At 33.5% G+C, this 17525-nt stretch overlaps 1 protein-coding gene across 2 annotated transcripts; it reads left to right on the top strand.

The window, feature by feature from the left end:
• The first annotated feature begins 6571 nt into the window (after positions 1-6571).
• LOC126968390 (uncharacterized) lies at positions 6572-17285 on the top strand. Of its 2 annotated transcripts, none has more exons than XM_050813395.1 (4): positions 6572-6637; positions 10167-10525; positions 11443-12485; positions 16973-17285. In XM_050813395.1, the coding sequence occupies exons 1-4, from the start codon at positions 6580-6582 to the stop codon at positions 17064-17066; spliced, it is 1554 nt and encodes a 517-aa protein (XP_050669352.1). In that variant the 5' UTR covers positions 6572-6579; the 3' UTR covers positions 17067-17285. The 2 variants fall into 2 exon arrangements, with proteins under 2 accessions (XP_050669352.1, XP_050669353.1); XM_050813396.1 differs by having other exon boundaries at positions 11443-12503; positions 16973-17012.
• The last annotated feature ends 240 nt before the right edge of the window (positions 17286-17525 follow it).

Here is a 17525-nt window from a genome sequence, read left to right as displayed (position 1 = left end):
TTCAATATAAAGAATTTTTGCAGCTTCATAGTTTTAGAAATTATTTTAATTACAATGTTTGTAAAGTGATGCAACAAAAATACTCAAACGTCATAAAATTCAAATTCAAATATTTTTATTCAAAATAGGATGTGACGTCACTTATTGAAAGTCAAAAAAACTACCACCCATTCCAGAATGAATGCCTCAGACCTGAGAAGAATGGGCACAAAAAAACTCAGCTGGCCTATTTTTTCATCGAATAAATATGTTTACAAAGTAATATTGTACAATTAAACTTATTATTTAATAGCCTGAGGGTGGTCATTCCATTCCCAATCTGTGGTATCATTAAGAAAGTAATTTATGTTATAGTAACCTTTACCACACAAACGTTTTTTAACAATTCTTTTGAATGTAAATGAATAAATAAAAACAGACTAGAGGCCAACCAATGGTAACAAAGTTTACTAAACCGGGACCTCTTATTATGTCGCATAATTTGTCGATGATTTAACTGGCGTTTTGCTCAAGAAGATTCGACTCAAAGGTTGTTCTTGGAATTTTTATAATTTTATGCTCATTTTTACATTCGAAATAGAATCTTCGAGAACTGATGAAACACATTGAAGTTCCTTTAAGATGATCTCTAGAATTATATTACATACATTGAAGCTATATGATATGAGATATTGTTGTCCTGATAAAAAATACTTTATTTTTCATAAAATTACGCAATAGCACAAAAGATTTCGTTTAGCACCAAAAAATCCAGATCATTTTTTGTCTCGTATCCACCCTCTTCCAAATACAATGGCTCTATGCAATGGCTTATGTGACAACCATTGTTTTAGAAAATAAATTATGTTTTGCTTCTTTTCCTGTTCATATGTAGCCGTTGGATGCAGATTGTTTCAAATATGTAAGGAAAATTTATATAAAAAGGTACAGTTAATATTTTCCTTTGTTTTTTTTTAATATTGATGCACTTTCAAAAATTATATCAGATTTATTCAACTAGATAAGAAAATATACTTATGAATTTCAATTTTACCCAAAATCAATTATACGCCTCGATAGACTGTGATAACTGTGAAAAGCTGTGAAAACGTCGAAAAATATTGAGGTGTACAAATCGCGAGTGTAACGTAGCTTGTCACGAACACTTAAGTAATAAGCCTGGCCAGTTTTCATCGGATGTCTAGCGGTAGGAGGTTCTATCTAGATGTATAAATTATTTAAAAATGTTTCATTTATGATTAAGAACTAACAAGAGTCTCATTACCATACTTTTAAATAAATATTTATCAATTTTACTATTAATAATATTTTTTTTCAATGGTCAAAAAGTTGATTTTTCCATGTGTATTGGTTTAGCTTAAAGGTTATCCTTTTCCGCGCTAGTGCCTTTTAATTTTCTAACAACCAGCTGTTTTTGAATGTTTTCCTTTCATAGTTTCGTCCATCATAAGATCGTTCGATGCAGTGCAGAATTATTATTTCCACTCTTTTTCATTATTGAGCCGTGCGTTCAGTTTGGGTCATAAAGCATGTAAATTAATTAAAAAACAACAAGAGTTATTGTGTGTTGTGCGTGCATCAATAAGTATTGACTTACACCCTATAAATAAGTAAAGGTATTATGGGAGGGATCTACACTAATAAACGGAGCGCTATTTTCCCTTTGGTTATGCTTCGAAAACTACTCAATCGGAATAGTTATAGGGGTTAAGGTATGAAATTATCGTTTTATTGTAATAGGTACTTCGAATTGACATAGAACCTTCATGGTTTGAAATTTTTGAGTGAAACTTTTTTCACATTGTACCTATGTTGTTCTTTTAAAAATGTTCAACATTCGACTATCAACCTTCATTTGTTTTTTTTTTATTCAACTTAGTCAAGAAAGATGAATACTTCGAAAATTCGAGTGATTTTTGAATACGCGGATCTAATGCGGCAGAAACAGCCCGCAATATCAATTTTGCGTTTGGAGAGGGGACTGCTAACGAACGCACTGTGCGATTTTGAATTAAACCCTTTTGTGATGGAAACTTTGATTTGAAGAACGAACCACGCGGAAGACCGCCCACATAGGTGAATAACAATGAATTGAAAGAGATGATTGAAGCCGATCCGAGCCAAACTACCCAGGAAGTAGCGGCATGGTTTATATTACCTTACCAACAATATTGACTCACTTGCGTCAAATTAATACACTAAAAAAAATATCAAAAAAAGGCGCCTCGTGATTTGACTGATCTGCAAAGAGAAACGCTTGTTGAAAATTGTGTTGCCTTGGTGAATCGATACAGGAATTAAGGAATATTGGATCGAATTGTGACATGCGATGAAAAGATTCTTTACGATAACCGTAAGCGAAAAATGCAATGGCTGACCCCAGGTCAAACGCCACAACAGTGTCCTAAAGCCAAGCTTACCAATAAAAAGGTACCTAACTGTTTGGTGGTCTCAGCATGGTGTTATTCTCTACAGCTTTCTCCAATCTGGTCAAGCAATAACGGCAGATGTCTACTGTCAATGATAGCAAAGCTAGCAGTGAAACAGCCCCGTCTCATGAATCGATGTTTATAATTATTGCTCCTAGACCTCATACAGCATGAGAAACCGTTTTAACTCTACAGAACTGCAATTAAGAAACCATTCGTTACCCTCCGTATTCGCCAGACCTTGCTCCAATGGACTACTTCGTGATTTGGACAATTTGCTACGTGATAAAAAGGTTTCTTCTCAGGAGGCAGTACAAAATGCTTTCACACAGTTTGTCGAATCTAGATTACCACAGTTCTATGGCAAAGGCATAAATGACCTTCCTATTAGATGGCAGCAACGTATTGATAATAATGGTAATTAAATAAATATGTTAAATTAAAAAAAAACCTAATTTAAATTTTTCAGTACAAATCAGCAATGACATACTTAAACCCCTAATAAATATACCTATATACTTATAGAAGCAGCGTGTTTCGGAGATGGTTTAGGTATATAGTATGGGGTGATTACTTATCTGGATATCTACTTACATTTATTTGACTTAGAAATACCAATAGGTATATAATATATTAGCCATACAAATAATTAATCAGTCAATGACATTTCGTTTGCTGGGTCCGTAAGTTTAAAATGATGGAATTTTATAACATGACTAGCTGACCCAGCAAACGTTGTATTGCCGATATTAAAATCGCGATACAAAAGTAACTGTTGATCGTAGATGGGTGAAAATTTGAAGTTGTATGTATTTTTTAATGCTAACTCATAATCAAACAAAAATTTATAAAAAAAAGTCAAAAAAATTAAAAAAAAAGTGTGGACCACCCTTAACATTTAGGGGGATGAAAAGTAGATGTTGTCTGATTCTCAGACCTACCCAATATGCACTCAAAATTTCATGAGAATCGGTCAAGCCGTTTCGGAGGAGTTCAGTCCCGCACACCGTGACACGAGAATTTTATATATTAGAAGAAGACTTGTCGATGACAGGATTATAATGCCATTACAAGAAGCACCCATGAAAATGATCAGTTAAAAATTTAAGGACATATCCAATGTACAATACCAGCGGGAGGCTCCTTTGCACAGGATGCCCGCTAGATTATGGGTACCACAACGGCGCCTATTTCTAATGTGAAGCAGTAATTTGTAAGCATTATTGTGATTCGGTCTGAAGGGCGCCATAGCTAGTGAAATTACTGGGCAAATGAGACTGAACATCTAATGTCTCAACGTGACGAGCGCAACTGTAGTGCCACTCAGAATTTTTGTGTTTTTCAAGGATCCTCAGCGGCACTGCATTGTTATGGGCAGGACGAATCAATTACCATCATCTGAACGTCCTGCTCGTTTCGTCCCTTATTTTCATAAATTAAAAATGTCTTATCGACATGAAAATATTGCCCAAGATAGAACGCATCAAACTTCAATGGTTTAATATTAAATTCTGACAATAATATAGACAAAAAACGTACTTTCTACAACACAAATCTGCATACAGTTTCATTGGTTTCAAGACTCATGCATTTGAGAGCGAGCTGGTTTTCAGTCAACATGGAATTGAAAAGAGCGCGACGGAGTATTTCGGAGGTCAACCTAACTGAATGGACATATTTTTAGACTGTAGTTTTCAGTTTAATGCAAGTTGAGTTGAAACTTGTCACTGTATTATAACACTAAAAGTAAGGGATTGCTTGTAACTAATTCTAGTAGGCTTCATAAGATACATAATAGCTTTGAGGGTAAATGTATACACTTCTATAATAAAGTCCCAGACACTCTTCAGGCATTATCTATAATTAAATTTAAATGTTTTATAAAAAAATGGCTCTATCGTAAATCCTCTTAATCCACTGCTGAATATCTAAATGATCGGACAGCCTGGGACTAGATTGTGATTATTTTATAGCAATAGAAACGACTGTACAATATTGTATATTTTTATTGAAAAGAGCGCAAAAAAAGAATGCTGGGAGAGTTTCTTACGCCGCTTGTTCTCTCTCAAAGCGCCATTTGTTTCCGAACCGGTAGTAGTATCTAGTAGTTATTAGAAATGACATCAAAAAAATTCTAAAGGAATCAATTTTGAGAAAATAAATGCCTTTTATGCGTTTTTTATGCCTTTTGTATCGTTAATTTATCTGTTTGAGGTTGTTGGGTTGTTTATCTGCTATACTTATCTATGCTATTGCTATACATAAGCTTCGTAGCTTTACAGTTTGTTAGCAATTCAAAGGTAAATTAAAAAAAATAAGTATTTTGACTATTAATAATTGTCTATGTATCTATGGAAGTTTAATAAACGTTCACAAAACTCATCACCTTTTCACTAAATACTGAATTTCATGGCTATTGTTATTAAAACACTAGAATTAAGGAATTACTTATAACTAACTAGCTGACCCAGCAAACGTTGTATTGCTATATAAAGTAATGAAAAAAAATCAATAATTAAATTAAAGTTTGTTTTTTACCTTCTGAGAAAGTTAGGAAGATGTTAAGATTCTAATTAGTTATTCATATTGACGTATTCTTTCAATTTGATTTCTGCACGACAGGGGCCACATCAAAGGAAAAACAAAGTTGTTGTTTTTATTTAATTTCGAGCATATTCATATTTATTCACATTTTAAACCTTCTCTGGACCTCCACAAATAATTCAAGACCAAAATTAGCCAAATCGGTCCAGCCGTTCTCGAGTTTTAGCGAGACTATCGAACAGCAATTCATTTATATATATATATATATATATATATATATATATATATATATATATATATATATATATATATAGATTTTAGATGCTCCTTATGGTACATAATAGCTTTAAGGGTAAACAAATATAGTATTTCAATTATAGATATTACTATAAATATTATACATATAATGAACGACTTGCTTCAAAATAATTGATTCAATCCGATATTGATATTAGCTGCTGTTAGATCTAAATATGATATCATTGCAAGTATGGCAATACGTCATGTATATCAAATTATGACACGTTGAAAAATTGTCAACACTGGTTCTCAAACTGTGAAGAAATGTTATTATTAAATATTATTTAATATTCCTAATATTGAAAATCAGCGGTATATGCCTGATCTGAGTTGTTACGCATCACACCATTGGGAGGCTCCTTTGCACAGGATGCCGGCTTTGCACAGGATATGTGTTAAAATTACAAGTTCAATAATTGATTTTAAAACCTATTTAAAAAACAATATTTGAATTTAAATAGACGAATGATAATATAAGAGATAATTAGTTTCTTATTTGATACTTTTCTTATTTAATAATATACATATTAACTTAACAATAATACCTCCCACAAGCACACAGCCGGTCTGAGGTTCGAGTCTCCTTAGGAGACGCCCCGCGACTGTTGTTGCGTAGTCTTTGCGGCCTCCACGGCCCACGTCCTACTTCGCTGTGAAAGCCAGAGCTGCTAACAGCACAGAGGAGGTTTTAGTCGGTATGGGGTGTCCGCTTACGCGGACACTCGAGTCCGACATATTACGCCCCGGAACGGGGCGTAATATGTCGGACTCGAGTAATAATACGTAACAGTATTTCCTCCTCTCAAAAAAAAAAAAAAAACAATAATATATAAGTTCCACTAACTTCATACTGCATTAGATCCACAATTAAATGCATGCTCACCTTCTGTAACAACAAGAAAAAAATATTACTGAATAATATATTAATAATAATAATAATATTGACACTGTTACACAAAATTATCCTACCCCAAACTAGGCAAAGCCTGTACTAAGGGTACAAGACAACGATATATTTAATACAATATACATACATAAAAACATATAAACATCCATGACTCGGAAACAAACATTCATATTCATCATATAAATGTGTGCACCTATCGGGATTCGAACCCGGGACCTCTAGCTCATTAGGCAGGGTCACTAACCACTAGGCTATAGGGGTCGTCAAATGTTTCGTGGTGAATATGTTTCATAAACTTTGAGAGCCACTGTAGCCATTATACATTGCATTTCATACAACAACATTAAATCGACGGATCGAGCGAGTGTTTAGTATCATTACCAACGTAGCACTTGGAAGATGATTTTATATTTGTGTTTTTTTGCTCTTTGTGCAGTTGTATCAGCATCCATTACAGGTATGTTTCATATTATGTGAATGAGAGGTTGATTTGGTGGTATTTTAACAAGTATTTTCTAAGATTTTTTCATATTGTCATCCTTTAAAACCCATCCGCGCCAAGTGGGTCAAATTGCTAATATTGTGATAGTTACTGGATACTTTCATTCAATATTCTCAACATTTTTGAACAGTCAACGCGTTTTATAACACTTAAAATGGTGTTTTGTGAACTGTTTTTTCTTAGTATACTTACTACAGTTCTATAATTCCTGCGGTTCTTTTATGATCGATTGTTTTATTAAAATAAGGAACAAGACGAGGAGAACAGTCAGCTGATGGTAAATGATACGACCTGCCCATTACAATGCAGTGCCGCTCAGGATTCTTGAAAAAACCCAAAAGTGACACTACAATTGCGCTCGTCTCCTTGAGACATAAGATGTTAACTCTCGTTTACCCAGTAATTTCACTAGCTACGGCGCCCTTCAAACCGACACACAATAGTTATACATTATAATTAATAGTTTATATATTACTGCTTCAGGGCAGAAATAGGCGTTGTTGTGGTACCCATAATCTAGCCGGCATTCAATGTAAAGGAGCCTCCCACTGGTAAATGGATTGATTCTGTTTAAAATCTCAGTAATTGCTTTTTATAACACGTGTTGATTCGTTTGGCTAGTATTAGCCATATGGCTATTTTTGATTGTGAAAATTTATATAGTTTAAGTTACTATGGAGGGGATGTTAAAATTCAAAAATACTTTAAGTATTATAAATTAAAAAGATTGCTCGTCAACGTCGATCACTAAAATAAAAGTCTAGATAGAGTCTCTTGCTGTTAGACAACCGATAAAAACAGGCCAGGAATATTACTTTAGTGTGCGTGACAAGCTACGTCCTACATTCGCGATTTGTATGACACTTTGTGTTAGTGTGCGTGAAAAGCTCAAAATAGAGGTTTGTTCTATTCTAATGTCTTTTTTTTTCGATGTTTCCCGAGCTGTCATAGTCTATCCAGCGTATAAATGATTTAAGATCAAAAACATACTACAGAGTTCATAAAAATTCATACGACAAAAGTATTTATAACAATATTATGTACACAAATTCAAATTCAAATATTTTTATCCAAAATAGGATGTGACATCACTTATTGAAAGTCAAAAAACTACCACCCATTCCAAAATGAATGCCTCAGACCTGAGAAGTATGGGCGCAACAAACTCAGCGGATTTTCTTTTTATCGAATAAATATGTTTACAAAGTAATATTGTACGATTAAACTTATTAATTAATAGACTGAGGGCGGTCACTCCATTCCCAATCTGTGGTATCATTAAGAAAGTCATTTATGTTATAGTAACCTTTACCACACAAAGGTTTTTTAACAATTCTTTTGAATAAAGTAATACTTTTATTTTGAACATTTTCTGGGATCTTGTTGTAAAAGCATATACATACAAAATACTTACTAACTCGACTTAGCCGAGTTACAGTACCTAAAATGTAATATTTAGCTTTGAATGAAAAATACTTGTTGTTTAATAAGTTATTACTATTGTTTGAGGTATTGTATGTACCTACCTATGACATTGGTAAATCTAATTGTAGATTTATATGGCAAATGACACGATTTTACTAATCTTCGATTAGAATTAATAAATGAAATGACAAAAGGCCTTTTTTCTTAAAAATATATATCGTAACTTAATGCTGTGGACCGAGCCAACGGCCTTTAGGAATCGAGCGGAGCTAGGTTACGTCTCTCGCACAAGATCGCTATAGTTTTAATTCAGAATTAGAAGCATTTTTAATTTATTACAAACATAATACAATTCTCATAACAAAACTAACAAAACTATGAATTCGAATGTTTCTGGATTGCTTCTAACTAATTCTAGTAGGCTTCATAAGATACATAATAGCTTTAAGGGTAAATGTATACACTTCTATAATAAAGTCCCAGCCAATGTTCAAGCATTATCTATAAATAAATTCAAATGTTTTATAAAAAAAATGGCTCTATCATAAATCCTACTACTCCAAAGCTGAATATCTAAGTGATCGGACAGCCTGGGACTAGATTCTGTTTTTTTCTGATTTTATAGCAATAGCAATGACAGTACATTATTATATATTTTATTAAAAAGAGCGCAAAAAAAGAAGGCTGGGAGAGTTTCTTGCACCGCTTTTTCTCTCTCAGAGGGCCATTTGTTTCCGAAGCGGAAGTAGTATCTAATATATTAGAAATGACAACAAAAAGAATTCTAAAGGAATCAATTTTGAGAAAATAAATGCCTTTTATGCCTTTTATATCGGTTAAGGGATCCTTATTGAATTTTAGTACTCGAGTAGTATTTTCCGGTCATTTACCAAAGTTAAGGTTTATCTTCTTCTTAAAGCATATATCATTCATAATTTTTAGACGTAATAAAAAGTGGTACTAGTTCTATGAAATAATTACTGTAACACATATCAATTACGTAACGCTATTATGTGCCGAAACTAGTGGATCATAATATAAGTTCATAGACAATAGGATTATAAACAATAACATATTATTATTATTATTAAACACAATACAAAAATATCATTGCGCTATTTTATCAGAGTTAGAGAGTTTTTCTAATAATTAGAAGAGTGATGTTTTGGTTCCCATGTTTGTTTACGGTGGTAGATCCTGGGTGCGGCAGAAATTATAAGGCATTAGATATATTTGAGTTTTAAAACCCCTATTTCTCTGATGGTCTTTACTTTCAATCTTCTGTTATTGTTGTAGTCATTTTTAGGTGTAACATTTGTTTCAATTTATGATTTCACTACTTTAACGGATACTCTTTATCAAAACTGCACGGCCAATAACAAAAGCTTACCCAACTCTGTAGTAAAAGTCTCGCTATTTCTACACGAAGTTGTAAACTTTTGCTGTTTCAGACCTACTGCAGTGAATTAATAATTTTTTTAGTGCTCGAACACAGTTTCATAAAATACTGAAAAAATATTTATATCGATGCTTTCCGAAGATCCCTCAAAATCCAAATTCTAGTTATTCGTATTTTTATAAATTATATACAATGACAACCAAATATTTTCTTGTTTTAAATCAATGTAAACGGATTCAACGATAAACAGGTTAACATAACCTGAATTGTAAACAACGACGACAACATAGAAGAACACCTACATACATGGAATGATGAAAGTATAGAAAACAAAAGGATGTATCTAACAACGCAATTCAATGGAAAGGATTGAAATTGCTTTTTATTACCTGAATCAAAGAATATTATGATAGCCTATTAATTGTGTGATTCTATGAGCAGTCAAATCTTTTATAAGTTATAAAATAACATTAACAATGTAAAACATTTACAAGTAATAAAATAGCATTAACAATAACACACACATACTCATACAAAATATTCAAAAATCGTAGAATTTGTGTCATTTCATCATAAAACTTAATTCCTAATTAGAAAAAAATGTACAGGCAGAGCATACAGATTTTTATAGAAGTACAGATTAAATATTTGTCTTTTCAGGTTTATACTGCCAAGATCCAGATACAGGAAAACTTCACGCAGTAAATACAACATGGCCATCACAAACTTTCTGCGGGAATTATACGTGCAAATTGAGAAAGAAAAACACTACAGAAACAGAGTATAAACCACTGATAAAAATTAATATAACAGACAAGCACATAAAGAGTTTAAATGATATGACATCAAGTACAAGCTCACTTAGTAATGTTGAAGTCAGATTAAATAATACTGAAGTTCATCCAGTGTTTAATAAGGATTCATTTAAAAAACTTAACAAAGTCAAAAATACTACGAAAGACAATGACCGATATCTAACCGAAAGTGAAATTAATGCAATAACAGACATTCTTCATACGGTAAGTCGAGAATTTATTCTTCACTAGCGTAGTCCATACTTAGTCATTACTTAGCCCGGGTCGTTTTTGAATAATGAGTAGAATGACTAGTTAGTATCAGTAATTCTTAAAATAATACGCTGTTGTTTTTATTATTTTTCTAGAAGAGGAACAATCAGACGAATATGTTTTTTTTTCTAGCAACATTTGCATGTTTTTATGGGTCATATCTTGCAATTAAATTTTGAGATGAAATATTGACTCCACACGTTGACTCAATTCCGAATTCCGATTACAATGAATAACTCAACTTCCATGATTGATAACTATTCAATGGTTCACAGCACATTGATTAACTTGTTTGTACGCATGGAAGCTGGTTTAATTAGTCACCATGACAAGTTTGACTCCTAACAAGGGTACACCCTATTTTATTATTATTACAGAGTATACTAGTGTACTCTGTAATAACTTTTAATTTTCCAATTATTATAGTTTATGAGATATATTCTTCTGTTACACAGACACACAGATAAACGGGTAATCAAAATATTGTCAGGCCATCCCATGATGTAGGTAATCCGTAAATGTGTAATAGGATTCACAAGAGAGCCTTTTTGTATTACAATTTCATATTAATAAAAAGACTTATGGGTCATTTAAATTAAAAGTATATCTTATGAGATATACTATATTAATGACTGTAGGATTGACAATACGTAGTATTATTGAACAAAATAAAAATAGGTTTTTAGTATAGTTTGATGAAGAAGCTCATTTTAAAATCAGCATAAATGCATATTTGCAAATCTGCAGCAAAAACCTTTTCACAATTATATTATTTATATAATATTGTCTTTTAAAACACGTTAAGAATTAAATAAACCATGGCATACTACAAAACATACTCAATCAAGACTTATGTGCAAATTTTTCAGGTAAAGAAGAGTGATCTTGATGCTATTATAGAAATCTACAATATTGCCCAAGACATATTAAATGAAGAGTCAATTTATAATAATACCGATATGCAGAATGCGATCATAGATAAGTTATCATTTTTAAAAAAAGCTACGAATGCAGTTAAAAAGAAAAATTCTAACGATGATAAATCGATGTCCTACTTTTATGAACCTCTTCATAAAGGCAACATTAATGAAAATTTAAAAGATATGAAAAATACTGACACAAATCCAACCACAACCTATAAAGACTACCCTTATCCATACCCTTTATCGTATTATCAAGGCGGTAGACAAGATTATGGTAAGATGCCATATTACTACCCAGTTTCAAACTTCCAAAGATTATCTTCATATATTTACAATAGACCATATGCAAGTACATCATTTACGCCGTATCAAAAACCATTTATGGCACCAACAGTACGCCCTTGCAATACTCCTTTACCAACATTCTTCCCTTCACCCTGGCATGATCGTTCACTGATAAAGCCTTACATAAGACCACAGCATCATGTACCAATGCAGGCAATGTTGTTACCATATCCATTTTCTTACGTCAGACCATACAACTATTCCAACACAGCCCCACATTCCCATAATAATTATCCTTGGAGTCCAATGGATACTTATAAACGATACTATTTACCCTATTATGGAAACTCAAATCCACCTATATCTCAATATCCCTCGCCACCTATAGCTGAAGAAGTGAAAGAAGTCGAAATGGTAAATTCTGTGGAAGTGGACATTAAACATGATTCTAAATCTAACGAAGATACAGAATTACCGGAATGGGAATCCAAACCTTTACTATCTCAAATACTAGATGAAGTAAGAGCTAATATTAAAAATAAAACAAAACTAGTTAACCCTACACGAAAGAATGTCAAATTAGAGCGGGTTCTTAAACAACCCCTAATAGACGAATCGAACAGGAAAAAACGCAGTATTTTAAAGGAAAGTAAGGCAGAAACAAAAGAGGAAAATATTTTTGAAACGTACATTGAAAAAATAATGTAAGTAAGATTATTCAGGTAAGTTCATTCATACTTCATGTTCATTCACACATAATTTGAGCTTCTATTAAATCTGAATTTAATGAATTGCAAAAATAAACTTAAATTATTACCATATTTTTATGTCATTCATGAAGAGTAAGGGTTATTAACTACCATAAAGTGATCGAGCCCCATGTCCGTCAGTAGATGATTGACATAAAAAGGGAAACGTAAAAAGGCAAGATTAAAAGTATTCGAGCAAAATATATGCACCGGAAACTTCGGCATACATTTTGAAATAAACGCGTCTTATTTCCATTAAAAAACTATTTAATTTATATGTTTAATGCTCGCATCAGCGTAGACCCCAAATGTTTACCAAATTTTTATCATCACCAAAAGTGTCATGTTATACCATACCACACGCGAAGAGAAAAAAAAATGTTCCTACCCTTGCGACAGTTTATCACTTGACTGATAAAACATGAACAAAAAGTGATCTCAAGAATTACCAACCATTTTTAATGATAGCTTGAATTCAAATAACTTCAAATGCACTCAATCTAAAACACTCACTTTGATTTCTACATTATAAAATTCATTCACTTAAAAACCTTATCTGGATTTAAATAGTTACAGTGTGCTTCCCACTAACTTCTAAGCATGTTAGAAGTACCTATAAAAAGTGGCTAGAACTTCTTTATGCCCTCTTGAAATTTCTCTGGCTTAAAAAAAAAATGATAAGATCAAAAGTTTTAAGCATATAATATGGATTAGAAACGGGATTCCATTTTAGTGGTAAGCTCGACACATTGGATGAAGTCATATATTTTGTTAAAATTGATTCCATGAGAATCCTTCTTGATGTTAACTTACGATCACTACCACAGCTTCGGAAAATACTGGTGCTCTGAGAGAGATGAAAAAAAAATGACGAAATGAGCAGATAGGCTAGCTGATGTTAATTAACATTATCAGATAATAACAGAACCTATATCGTAATGCATTATGAAACCATAAAAATAAAATTCTCCTGCATTATAATCGAAATAGATAATTTCATTACTCTTTTCAAAAAACTAGAAAGGATGAAGCAAGCATAACCAGAATTATTCGAAAAACTGTATACGGTCCGAAAAAAGATAGTTATAACTTCGATAAAGTTTTAATTAATGGAACAGTGAATTTTTATTCAACTTCGAAACATATCTCGTTAGTTATGGTAAAAGTTTAAAAGTCCGCATATGGTACTAGTTCATACAGTGATTTGTCGGACATTTTTAAAATATGTTTGTCGATTGCGTTAGTCAAATCCACGGGTCAAATCAATCATTCATGGAAAATTCTATTTGGCTATCTGGTAGTTAAGTTTAGATATGTCAAAATAAGTATTATTAGTAGGCATATTTTTTAAGAAGTGGCCAATAGTTCTACTGAAATTAATCAAAATATGTGGACTACCCTGCAATACCAGAGTTATTATTGAAAATGAGCCGCTAGCAAACGCTGGCGTTGAAAGTCCCAAAGATTTATTCGTTCTTATTCGTCTCCTTTTTTCATACTCTGGAGGTAAACGGGAATTCGCTCATCCGATGAAAGAAAAAAAAAACAGCCGTCCATGAATATCATTAATAGAAGAAGCACGTTATGGTTCCTAAGTCGTTGGGAATACGAGGCAAAAAATATCTAATAATAATCTAGTGATACGCATGGTGTAGAGTAATCGTGATGTGGGTGGAATTTCGCATTCTGGCTTAAATGTAACTTGTAAACAGCACCGTCATTAGATTATCTGTTAATACGGCTTTACTCACGTTTTTTTCGGTGTCGTTACAGACTAGTTTCGGATCATTCGGAGGTCCTTCATCAGGGTGAGTGTGAAACCCTCCCATTTTTGGATGTACTGGTGAAACGTGAATCCAGTGTTAGCCTGGTGCAATCGGTATTTAAAAAACCCACACATACCGATCAGTACCTAAAAGCGGATTCCCTTCACCATCCGTCGCACTTGTCGTCTGTACCACGCACTCTTATTAATCGCGCCCTACGTTTGTGCGATTCGCAATTCATTGAGTCAGAATTGAGACACGTGCGGCAAGTGTTGGAGAGCAATGGTTACAACTGGCGACAGTGTTATCGACTAGCAAACCCGACCATCATACAGCGGCCTCAACATGTAGACCGGGTCCCGGCATACATGAAAGGGGTAACGGATCAAATTGGACACCTATTACGCAATAGAAATAGCATTAGGACGATTTTCCGCCCCCTGACGCAGATCGGTAGAGTTCTCCGATCTCCTCTGGAGAGCCCTGGCGTCTACGAAATTCCTTGCGAGTGCGGCAAAAGCTATATTGGTGAAACGGGACGCAACATAAAAACCAGACTCAACGAGCACATCCGCAGTATACGTAAGTTTGATAGCAATACCTCGGCAGTGGAAGAGCACGCTCTAAACTCCGACACGTCACATTATATTACGTTCGATAGGGTGAAAGTCGCTCGCAATAAAAACTTTGTGTCTCGCAAGCTGCTAGAAGCCATAGAAATTGACCGTCGACCTAACTTTAACAGAGACAAGGGTTGGGCTCTGCCACCAACTTGGAAACCCGTGTTACAAAAAGCGTCTCGCAATAAGACACATACTGCCGATGATCACGTGGACATTGGACATTGTGAGTACATTCTGCCTGTCCAGCCGCGCTCTACGAGCTCAAGTCCGCAGTAAGAGGTGGGACGTTACCGCGAACCTACCACACTCACCCTGATGAAGGACCTCCGAATGGTCCGAAACTAGTGGGTACCGACACCGACAAAAACGTGAGTATAGCCGTATTAACAGATAATCTAATAATGACTCACGAAAGTTTTAATAATGTAAAAGCACCGTCTTTCATTTAAGTTCTTCTAACCCCTAGCTGAGGGCATCCACAGTGCGTCTCAGTCCTGAGAAACTCTCTTGATTGCACTCCAGGTCTTTCCGATGTCTTTCGCTTCGTCAATGACAGTCGAGGGCTCGCCTTGGTATATGTTTGGGATCCCTCCGGAGTGTGTGGCCTATCCAGCTCCAATTGCGGCGGCATCATAGTCCGAGGAATAATTATTCAATACACAAACAAAAACAAACGAATAACGCGTCAGAAATTGATTTACATACAACTTTCTGCCTGGTTGTTTCAATAATACAAAGACACTTAGACATCGCTCAAAATGAAATAAGTAGTTAATTGTAAAGTAAAATAATTATTACTTACCATCGCGTGTGAAGTGTTTATCTTAAGCTTAAACATAAAGTAATTATTTACGCGTTGAATAAGAAAACTTCGGTTTTGTAGAGAACGTCGCGTCTAAGTTGTGTGTATCTTTTGTATTAAAATAATTTGCATAAAATTATTATGTTTGTGAATGAAATTTGAAGGAAGTGTGTAATACCTAATGCCGGCTTAAGTACGACAAAGCTTGTTTGTAACAAATCGCATTAAAATACAAAATGTCTTAGATCAATTATAAGTCTAGATAGAGCCTCTTGCTGCTAGACAACCGATGAAAACAGGCCAGCTTTATACAACTTTAGTGTGCGTGACAAGCTACGTCTTACACTCGTGATTTGTATGTCACTTTCCGTCAATGTGCGTGCATTGATCCAAATAGAGGTTAACTGTCAACCTCTAATAAAAATAAAATAAATATTATTTATTTATTAGGAAGACCAACAGCTATTAGCTATCTTATATGCTAATCTACATAACTGTGAGCCAATTATAGGTCTCCACTCGTGAAAGAATAATCAAATTCAACAATAAAAATAAAACCTAAAGTATACAACTAAAATATAATGCACAATTAAAAATAATTACATTATTAAAACAGTTAATACACAAGTAAAGTTTCAATGTCACTTTTAACATAGAACCTTAATACTGATTAAAGGAACACCGGGTTAACATGCTCCTAGCTGACATAATAAATAATTCCTGAAGTCAGCTTAAGTTACAGCAACATAAAAATAAAGCACTTTAACATTAACGTTAAAAAAATAAAAAAGAATTTGAAGTTGAAAAAAACTCATATAAATAAATAAAAAATAAAAAGCCTTTTATTTCTTACAGCTTATAAAACATGAAGATATATTAGATTAAGTTGGTTTACCTACATACAATTATTAGTTTCGTTAGTAATTAACTTTGGTTCCAAAAATTTACTTGTGTTAGTTTTTCCTTAAACCTATATTATTATTCTTCATTCTGTAAGAACTCCTCTGTAGGTGAAGGCCTCCTCCAAAGATAGCCAGTCCTCTCTAGATTGGGCTACTTGAATCCAGTTGAGGCCAGCTGTTTTTTTGATGTCATCTAGCTAGCCTCCCAACTAGCTACAGGTGTACCTCTCTTTCTTTTTCCCTGTGGACCCGGCCATGTGGTCACCGTTTTCGTCCATCTCTTGTCACGTAGACAAAAACTCATATATTATCTTTAATTTATTTATATACGTCAAACCTTTTATTTCAGGTGTAAAATTGAAACCAGTACGGAGCCAGGTTTCTTTCGAGTGGGGAATCTTTCAGCGCCGTACCCCAATTGCTGTCCCCAAAAAATTCCTTAAACGGCTTGGCTTTAAAAATGGACTCTTAAAAGAAAACATACATAGAGACAAATATTAAGTTTTGTTCTGATTTACTTATTATCAACGAATAGATAGATCTATTATTAAATTAGTTGCTAAATATATTGTGTAAATTTAATAAGAAATTACAAATTTGCTTAATATTTTACTTGGAACTATGCAATAAGCTTACCAAAACTGTTAAGCGCCTTCTCTCAAGACCTGTTAAAGTGGATATCAAATAGAAACGCCCAATGAATAATAATGGATCTTATAACAGGATAGCATCTAAGAATAAACTCTTCCTTTTTTATTGTTAGTTTGTTATCAAAATTATCAAATTCAGGATGAAATATTTAAGAAGTTTATGAATTTAATTATTTATTTAATTCAATTATTTATTAATTGAATTCATAAAATCATGCCGATGATAAGGCCATACTGAGGCTTAACGTCATT

The sequence above is a fragment of the Leptidea sinapis genome, chromosome 15 (assembly GCF_905404315.1).
Source record: "Leptidea sinapis chromosome 15, ilLepSina1.1, whole genome shotgun sequence".
NCBI lineage: Eukaryota > Metazoa > Arthropoda > Insecta > Lepidoptera > Pieridae > Leptidea > Leptidea sinapis.
Note: the sequence above shows the minus strand (reverse complement) of the source record. Positions and strands in the feature narration are given on the sequence as shown.